Source organism: Ixodes scapularis, unplaced genomic scaffold (assembly GCF_016920785.2).
Source record: "Ixodes scapularis isolate PalLabHiFi unplaced genomic scaffold, ASM1692078v2 ptg000658l_1__unscaffolded, whole genome shotgun sequence".
Lineage (NCBI taxonomy): Eukaryota > Metazoa > Arthropoda > Arachnida > Ixodida > Ixodidae > Ixodes > Ixodes scapularis.
The window spans coordinates 978,178-987,449 of NW_024610018.1; the positions used below are offsets into that span (position 1 = coordinate 978,178).

At 48.0% G+C, this 9,272-nt stretch overlaps 1 protein-coding gene across 1 annotated transcript; it reads right to left on the reverse strand.

The window, feature by feature from the left end:
• Positions 1-3,217: 3,217 nt before the first annotated feature.
• Positions 3,218-4,730, reverse strand: LOC120848552. The gene has a single exon (XM_040504576.2). The coding sequence runs from the start codon at positions 4,696-4,698 to the stop codon at positions 3,502-3,504; it is 1,197 nt and encodes a 398-aa protein (XP_040360510.1). The 5' UTR covers positions 4,699-4,730; the 3' UTR covers positions 3,218-3,501.
• Positions 4,731-9,272: the final 4,542 nt, after the last annotated feature.

Below are 9,272 nucleotides of genomic sequence, written 5' to 3' on the forward strand. Positions count from 1 at the left end.
AGCTACACTGTTTTTTTTTTTTCTTTATTTCATGGGAAACAAAAACGGAGAGTCAGAGCACACAAAAATATCGCACTACAAAAATAGGTCCCTCATTTATCACTACAGTTCTTTCATCTGTAACAATTTGTTAAACAATGGTACCCAATCGGGCTTTGTGTCGCGACCTTCGTACACACTGGTGACTTGTGCTACCAGTTGAATGAAATAACAATGCACAGACTTCGGGGTCTGAACGGCATTTCGCACGTCCATTCGGGAATTCCACATGCTGTATAAACTAAGGAGCATAATGAGGTCATACGGAACGGTGTCCCCTGGCGTTACGGGCAGAAAACGAATGGAATGCGGTGTAATATCTAGGCTTTTGCGCAAAGTTCGCTGCAACACGTCCCAAAAAAAATTTGCGTCCCAGCAGTTGATAAAAATGTGCTCAACAGTTTCGGGCTCCTTACACAATAAGCAGTTTACAGTCCATGGAACAAAGATACCCTTCTCCTGCAACCATACCTTGGTGGGTAAAATAGAACAATGTAATTTGAAAAAGAATGTTTTGATCCTAGGAGGAATTCCCATCTTTTTTACACGACACAGCACATCCTGCCCAGGGTGATTTTTGTACAAGACTCGGTATATTGGCGTTGGGAAGAGAATATCAACAAGATCCCGTGTTAGTTTTTTCCTCGAGACAGTTGCGAGGTACTCCCGAGAAAAACGGACTGCTAGAAAATTAAAGGCGTCAACAACCTCTTTCAGGTATCCCACCAGTCTTGGCGGGTGATATTCAACGGTTGACACAACAAAAGTGGGGATAAAGGATGCCAGCTGGTTTTGGATGACTTCGCGAATAAAAGGGACTTCCTGGTCTCTTAAAAAAAGAAATCGTGATACCAACTGTCTAACGAATAAGTGGGGCAGGCCCACACCCCCGTCTGCGACACTACGGAAAAGGTTTTCCCGTCGCATAGGCTCCCAAGTTGAAGTCCATATGAAAACCGCAAAGACACGGTGAAACTTTTGTATATTGCTCCTTGCACAGTGTAGAACTTGTAGCACATACCAAAGCTTGGCAATCAAAAAAACGTTGCATATAGTTGCTCTCGTAAAAATCGACAGATCTCGGTGGATCCAGCGCTTGGAGCGCTTGTCGATATCTGCTGCTACAGTTGACCAATAGGTCGTGCTGTTTCTGTGGCTCTCCAGTGGCACACCGAGGTAGTTGCATGGAGTGCAGCTCCAATGGATGTCCTCGAAAACTTCGGGCGTGCTCGCCCACGTTCCGTGCCAGAAGCCCCTGCACTTTTGCAGGTTCACCGAGGCACCCGTGGCTTTGCAGAAAGTGTGCGTCAACCGCAGGGCGTGGCTTACACTCGTTTTATCGGTGCAGAAAAACGCAACGTCATCCGCATAAGCCAAGACTTTGGTTTCAACGCTGTGCAGGATATATCCTCGGACATTTGAACTTTGGATTATGCTCTGACACAGTGGTTCGAGGTACAAAGAAAAAAGTAAGGGGGACAGCGGGCACCCTTGCCTCACAGAAGAATGGACTGGTATACTTTCCGTCACGTTATTGTTAAGCACCAAACTCGTATAGCAGTTGGTGTACGACATCTTAACGCCTTGTAATATTATCTTCCCAACGCCTACATGCGCCAGTATTTTGAAAAGGACATCATGCTGAACGCGGTCAAACGCTTTCTCTAAATCAATTTGCAACATTGCAACTTGGTCGCCTCTTCCAGACACACAATCTAACACACTTCGGGCCACGTGAATATTGCTCTGGATTGCTCTACCCCTTATCCCACATGTTTGATGTTCCCCGACTACTTCACAAATAATAGATTGCATTCTGTTTGCCAGTACTTTTGCGAATATCTTGTAGTCCACATTACACAATGTTATCGGGCGGTACCCTTTCACGCAGCGTCGTTGGTTGTTGTCCATTTCTTTTGGAATAAACACCGTGTGTGCCCGTAGAAACGAAGGCGGGAGCGCGTTTGCCTTGTAGGCCTCTTGAAAAACTTCATGCAGCACGAGACAAATCTCGTTCTTGTGCACTTTATAAAACTCAGCGATTATCCCGTCGGGTCCCGGTGTTTTTCCCTGTGGGAGAGCGTCCACAGCATTTACAATTTCTTGCACACTAATCGGTTCTTCAAGGGTTTCAGCAAAGTCTTCACTCAGTCGCGGTAGTGACGTTATCAATTTTGCAAGACCCTTGGTATCGTCTGCGAATGCGGGACAGCTCAGCAGTGCTCGATAGTGATCAAGAAAGACGCGTTCGATCTCCTCCTTATCAGTGACGATTCTGTTTCTGTGCTCTATCTCTAGTATTTCCTTACTCAGTGCGTGCCTCTTTTCGTCTTCCAACGCCTTCTTTGTGGGTTGCTCTCCCAAGAGAAACTTTTCTGCCCTCGACCGCACGACCGCGCCCGCGTACCGTTCCTGATAAAGACTGTCAAGCTGAGCTTTTATGTACTCTATGTCTTTTGTTCCGTAGCCAGGATTTTTGCATTCCAGCTCGTATAAAAGATGCAAGTCACGCTGGAGTTGCTTTTCTTTTTCGTGCTTGTAATAATTAAGCGTGCTTGCTCTTTCGATTGCCAATTGTTTTGCGTCTTGCTTAAAGGTTTCCCACCTCGCAAAAATGTTTTCCCCGTTTTGACCTGCTTGTCTAAGTAATTTTCGCGTTTCGGACACGAAAAACTCATCTTTAAGTAGCTGAGAATTTAGCTTCCAAAGTTTCCAATTGATGCGCTTATGCTTCCTCCGTTTTTGTCCAATCGTTATCGCAACCATGCAGTGATCTGTGAATAACACAGGTTCCACAGTATAAGCATTTAAAAGTTGTATTAGTTCAATAGAACAATACAACCTGTCTAGTCGGGCATGCGACGCCCGTTGAAAGTGCGTGAACTGTATGAGTTTGGTTCCTGTTTGAAAGTTGGCTACGTCTAACAAGCCTCCCTCTTCGACTACTTCGAGCAATAGTTGTTCACTTCTATCAAGATGGGGCCTGGTCGGCGTTCGGTCATTTAAGTCGCAAACACAATTGAAGTCTCCAAGGAGTACAACTAGTCTATCACACACCAAGTATGAGCGCAAGTGATTGAAAAACTGAACTCGAGAATTCACATCGTTTGGTGCATACACACAAATCACCCGCCACTTGCATTCCTGCACCCGGAAATCACACATAACAAAGCGGCCCTGCAAGTCAACCGTCAGAGCTAGTTCGCTTAACTGAACTGACTTTTTTATAAACAAGAAACACCCTCCCGAAAGACCGGCAGCATGGCTGACACATACCTCGTATTTTCTCAAAAAAAGTGGTAAAGCGCGGTCAACCTCTTCCTCATTCTCTAGCTTTGTCTCTTGTACTGCTAAAAAGTCAATCTCCTTTTCTTCGAGTAGACGGTGTAGCTGATTCTGCTTTTTCCTCGAATGAAAACCGCGTACATTTAAGCTGGCGAAGCGGAAACCGCCCATCGCTGCTTAAGGGGGTGGCTTTTCCTGGGCTTGCCGCGCAAGCGGCTTCGACACGTTTATGCGCTTACTTGCGTATGTGGCCCCCGGTTCCAATTTCTTTCGCTTGACGTCACTGACACCAGTTCCCAGAGCAGAGTTTGTGTCCACTCCGTTCCCTTGACCCTCGGGAAAGGGACCTGCTTGCTTGGTTTCACCTTGGTCTCGGTCGTCCAGCTCCGAAGGTGTAGCAGCACTGCCGCAGTTACTGCCTTGCTCCATGGAAGGATCATCCCCAGTCTGCGAGGACACAGGTATGGCTCCTGGGTCTTGTGGCTGGTGGTCGTTGATGGCGCCGGTCTCGCCTGGTACGGAGGGAAGACTGTTTGCAGGGCCGCCCGTGGACGCCCCCACTTCGCCGTTGGCTCCCACTACTTCGGACACGTCCATGAACTGGTCGAGATTCGATTCGGCATCCTCGTCCCCGCGCCTCAGCACCGTGGCGTAGGTCGCGTAGCACTCGTTGTCTTCGTGACCAAATTTGTTGCACTTGGTACATTTTGGTGCACGGCACTGTTTCCGGATATGGCCTACTTTTTTGCATCGTAGGCAAAGCGGTGGTCTTCCAGGCACAATGACAAGGGATTGCACCCCATATACCCTGATCATATGGGGCAGGTCGGAAGAGCTGACGGCGTCATGCAGCGTCATGCTGACTTCTCTGTTCATGGTTTCCAAGTGTTCCATTCCCGGGACTCGCCATTTCTCCCTAACGATGTTACGAACTTTACCGTAAGGCTCGAGAGCTTCCACCACACGTCTGTCTTCCAGATACGTTGGGAGCCAAAGTAGCCTTACCCTAATGTCCTTTGCGTTGGGGTCCAGCACCAGACACTTCCGCCCCTTGACCGTGAGTTGTCCAATCCTTTTCATCTTTTCTGTGGCAGCCATGCTTGCGAGAGTGATCATCCATATGTGGCTCATTTGGAATTGTCCAATTGAAACCACGTCCGTCATGTCCACGATGTCCTTCAGTCCGTCTCGAAAATCCACAGCACGGTACGGTCTTCCCATCAGGTCCGCGTGCAAAAACACGGAATTCAGACACATTTTTCCATCTGGGAAACGGGGCAACACCACACGATACTCATCGCTACTGCTGGCTGCAGCGTCGATGCTTCCTCGGCCCGCGTGGGCCGATAACGCGCCGTTATCGGAGCGAATCATCGTCCGTCCGCTCTCGTCGAAAGCCGGAAGCGAACTCCCCTAAGCTACACTGTTCGAAAAAGCCGTTTTGACAATTCATTTTATACGGGACTTTTAACGCGAAGTATGTACCGTCGGTGGAGTATCGTCGGAGGTCACTTGAACGCTCTGCAAAAGTGCCGTCGGACGGTCACGGTACTGTAGTCACTTCGAATCTTCGTTTGCAACAGAAGTGACCGACGGCCCGGGGCGAGCGAAAATGAAAAACACTGTTTCTGGATGTCGGAAATCGATACGCGACGAGCACAGACGGCACGTCGACACACACCAGCGAGTACACCGCCGTGTCGCCGAGCACCCGACCACGCGCACACACTCGCCGGCCAACCGACGTTTCAAAATGCAGTCGGCGGAATCCAAAATAAAACGTGTTTATGTCAAAGAACTCCAAATATATATTGGACGTCTGTGACGTCATTGCCCGCGCCCCCTGCACTTCAAATCGGTGCCGAAAATACGCAGCCGAGGAGCGAGAACTCATCCGCTCTCGACCGCGTGACCACGTGCTGGCGGGCGCCGCGCAAACAATGTGGCGAAAGGAGGAAAGTCTCATCCGGGTCCGGCCATACCCGTCCGGCCCTGTCCCTCTTCCCCATTGACTTCTGGCGTCTGTTCGCGGTAGCAAAGAGAGCTGACGGTTTTGTGGACCTAGGATAGATGGCGCCACTAAAACTCCGTATAATAAAAGTTTTGTTGATGATACCAGGTTTTTGACGCATTTATATATATGTTGGGACGACAAGATTTATAGAAAAGTTACCTTTTATCGAGCAGGTATTCGCACAACTTGCTATCTTTCTACAAGATTCCCCATTGACGTCATGCCGCGTGTTTCTCATGGCCGCCGCTCGGGGCTGCAGGTCGGGGAATATTCTAAGTTTTACCTCGCTATTACGCGGCGGAATCGTAACATTTCGATGAAAGGAGGTGTGTTTGCTGTCATTTGTGACAAGGTGAACAATATCAAAAGCAGAAGATTCTAATTCTTTCAACGTTAAAATCGTTGCACAGCTTCCTTAAGAAACACGTTTCTATAGTTTCGTAGGGTACGTTGTTGGGCTAGTTGGTTCATCTTAGTAAAACATAAAACAGCGCAAAAAAGACAGGGGCAAGAAGTATACCGGACAGGCGCTAGTCCTGTATGCCGCATGAAGAAATGTACCGTTCTGTCATCGGGTGTATCGAAGCAAGTGGCGTGGTGGCTTTCCAGAATGCTTTTGGTATTCCTCTGGACAGCTTCATGACATTACTGTAATTTTATCTAGGTAACACGTTTGTGTCGTTCGATGACAAGCTGTTTATACAGCACAAGGGCATTTGTATTGGGTCCTGCGTCACACCGTTGATTTGTAACATTTTTTTTTTGTCCGCGATTGATCGTTAATTGAATCGTGTTTTAAACGCCGACAATGTTCTTAAGGTATTAGATACGTGGACGATTTTCTTGTACTTTTAAAAACTAACACCTCTGTGACACACTTTGATACAGTACAAAGTGTTCTGTCAGGTATTGAACAACATGGGAAAGGTTTACGTTTTATTCATGAGCTCCCTGATAATAACCATTTGCAGTTTTTAGATATATATATCACATCAGCAAGCGACGTGCGTGTTAGATGTATCGACCTCGCGCGCGTAAAGAGTTACTTCCTTTTGATTCAGCTCATTCGAAGACGGTTAAGAAAGCTATTGCAACTTCGTGCCTGCAGTCTGCATTGCTGGTCTTGTGACCATCAGGCGGATGCTAGTTTTAAATATAAGATTTCTAGACTGGAATTGGCTGTGTTCGGTCTTGGTCTCTGTGGCGGAGACCGCCCTACAAAAAATTAAGGGGTTGAAAAGAAAGGTCCCAACGAGGCAGAGAAGAAAAAGACCAGAAGTTATTCCGTACATCCCCAAGGTTGCCCACAATCTGAACAAAGTTGCAAGCAAGTTCGATGTTCCCGTTGTGTTCTCTGACCCAAAGACGTTGGCTGGGTTGTGCTCCCGCATTTCTGATGAGAAGGCAAAAGCACCATGTGATAAGAAACACGTCACCCCTAACGTGGACTGCACAGTTGGTGTGGCCTACGAAATCCCACTGAGTTGTGGAAAGGTATACATCGGCCAGGGGACGGGGCGGTGCATCAATAACCGAGCACGGGAGCACCCATTTTCAGTAAAAAAAAATAATATGGCTCGCATTTGCCATTGCATTGCAACACGTGTGGCTGTGTTCCGCGACTTCGGCAGATAAGGATACTGGAGACAAGCCGAGATGCGGTCGCTCGAGAGCTACTGGAAGCATTCTTTATCAAAAACAAGAAAGGGGGAGGCGTACCAATCGACTTGGGACAAAGTACGGCGCCTTCTCGATGAGCGACGAGCCCTCTACAAAGAAAGATTGGGTTGCGAAGGTGAGAGGACAAATTAACACCGCCGAAACGAATCGGTGGAGAGCCGACATGGAAGAACATTCCAGCATGCACCTATACGCGACTTTCAAGACCAACATCGCTGCCGTCCGCTGGTGTGGAAACACACTGGGCAGCCGACTCCTTGCCGAGGCCCGCGGTGGTGCCTTACGCACCCGCATCTACAGGCATCGGTACGATGTGAACGTGACCGAAACCGTGTGCAGTGCATGTGGTGAGGTAGAAGAAACTATCCAACATTTGCTCCTTGAGTGTCCGGCAATCGTACCTGCGACAGACGTCGGCACCCGCATTGAGCAGGCCCTCGGTTTTACGGAGGAGAACAAACATGTGATGTGCTCAAAGAGAAGGCTCGAGGCATGGTGGAAAGTCCACTCGTGATACTTCAGAGTGCCTACGAACCATTTCTCAGACTTTTCTAGTTCCTTTTCATTATCTTTCTCTTTATCTTCTTTTCTTTAATGGCATGTCTATTTTATAGACGCTCGTTAAAAAGGGCAATTGCCGCTAGAAATACATACATACATACATACGAGACGGCATGTGTCAGCGACACTTCTATTGTACTTCATAGTAATACATTTCCGTTTTTGAATGATCGGGTAAAACATTAATAAACTTTTACGTGGTGCTGCTTTGCCTGTCGTGTGCATGTCCTATACACTTCTTGTCCTTGTCTTTTTTGCGCTATTTTATATGTTTTACTAAGTTTGTATAGGCAAGCATTTAATTATTGTAAGCCGAAACGTATTTCAATCGCCTCCCTACAGTTATTTCAAGCAAGTATAATTGCACACATTTTCAACCGCTGTGGTCGGCTAACAGTTGTTCAGTATGGCTCAGGCGGAGTTGGGCATGGTTGTGAGTGTTAGGTTGGCGGAGAAAGAACGAGATGCTACCGCAAGCCAGAGTGCCACGTATAAGAATCTTTAATCTCGTCGTGTACCACCAGCAGGTAGGCGTGCTGCTCAGTACGTGGCAGGTCATTTCATACCACATCTCCCTTTCTTAAGGAGAGTACCGCCTAGGTTGTTTTAGGCAGCGGCCACTCTTGGCATTCGTGTGAGGAGTCGGGCGCCGGGGTTTGATCGGTGTAGGGAACAAGATGGGTCCTGTTCCTCCGAACGGTGCCTTCATCCGTTTCTAAGATGAAGGACCTTGGCTCCTGGGCTGGCTGCTGTACAGTACCTCTTCTTTTGAGGTCTACAACCCAGACATCGGTACCATCCACGATGTCCACCAGGTCGCGAACTCCGTGGCGGCGATTGTATGCCTTTTGTTGTTCCCGAATTTCTTTCTCAAACTTCTTTAGTCGATTAATGTCGGGGCTGACGGGAAGTAACATCTTGGTAGCTGTAGGCACGTTTGTTCGAAGCCACCTTCCCATGAGGAGTTCCGGAGGGCTATATCCGTTCTTTAGAGGTGTCGTTCGGTACGAGAGAAGTGTCTTGTAGGGGTCTCCCGTTTTTGACATCGAAGTTTTGATTATTTTAACTGCAGCCTCCGCTAACCCATTGCTTTGTGGATAGCGAGGGCTGGATGTCACATGTTTAAATCCATTTTATCTTGCAAATGTAGAAAACGCAGACGTCGCTACACGAGAAAACTGGGGTCCGTTGTCGGAAACAACGACCTCTGGTGTACCGAGTCGGGAAAATATTGACTTGCAGTGTGTGACAACTGCCTGTGTAGTCAGACTTTGTAGTCGTGCGATTTCTGGGTACCGAGAAAAATAATCGGTCACAATTAACCAACAGTGACCTTCATGGTAAAAGAGGTCCATTGCCACCCTCTGCCATGGTCTGTCGGGAAATTCAGTCGGAAGCAGAGGTATTTTCCTGTTCTTTGACTTTTCAATGCAGGGATGGCATGTTTTTACTGTGTTTTCCACACCCTTTTGTAGACCTGGCCACCATACAGAGCCTGCCGCTCTGGCTTGAGTCTTTACAATGCCGAAGTGACCTTCATGCAGAAGTCTCAGGAGTTTGGGTCGGCACTTTACTGGGATCACTGCCCTTGAGGCGTAGAGAAGTAGGTCCTCCTCAACAGTGAATTGATGCCGATATTGATAGTAGGGCTTCACGTCGTTGTCAAGGTCTCGCCGGCAGGGCCAAGTTCGTT

Bases quoted from the DNA above. Each gene is read 5' to 3' on its own strand.
- LOC120848552 (XM_040504576.2), bottom strand. From the start codon at position 4,698: ATGATTCGCTCCGATAACGGCGCGTTATCGGCCCACGCGGGCCGAGGA.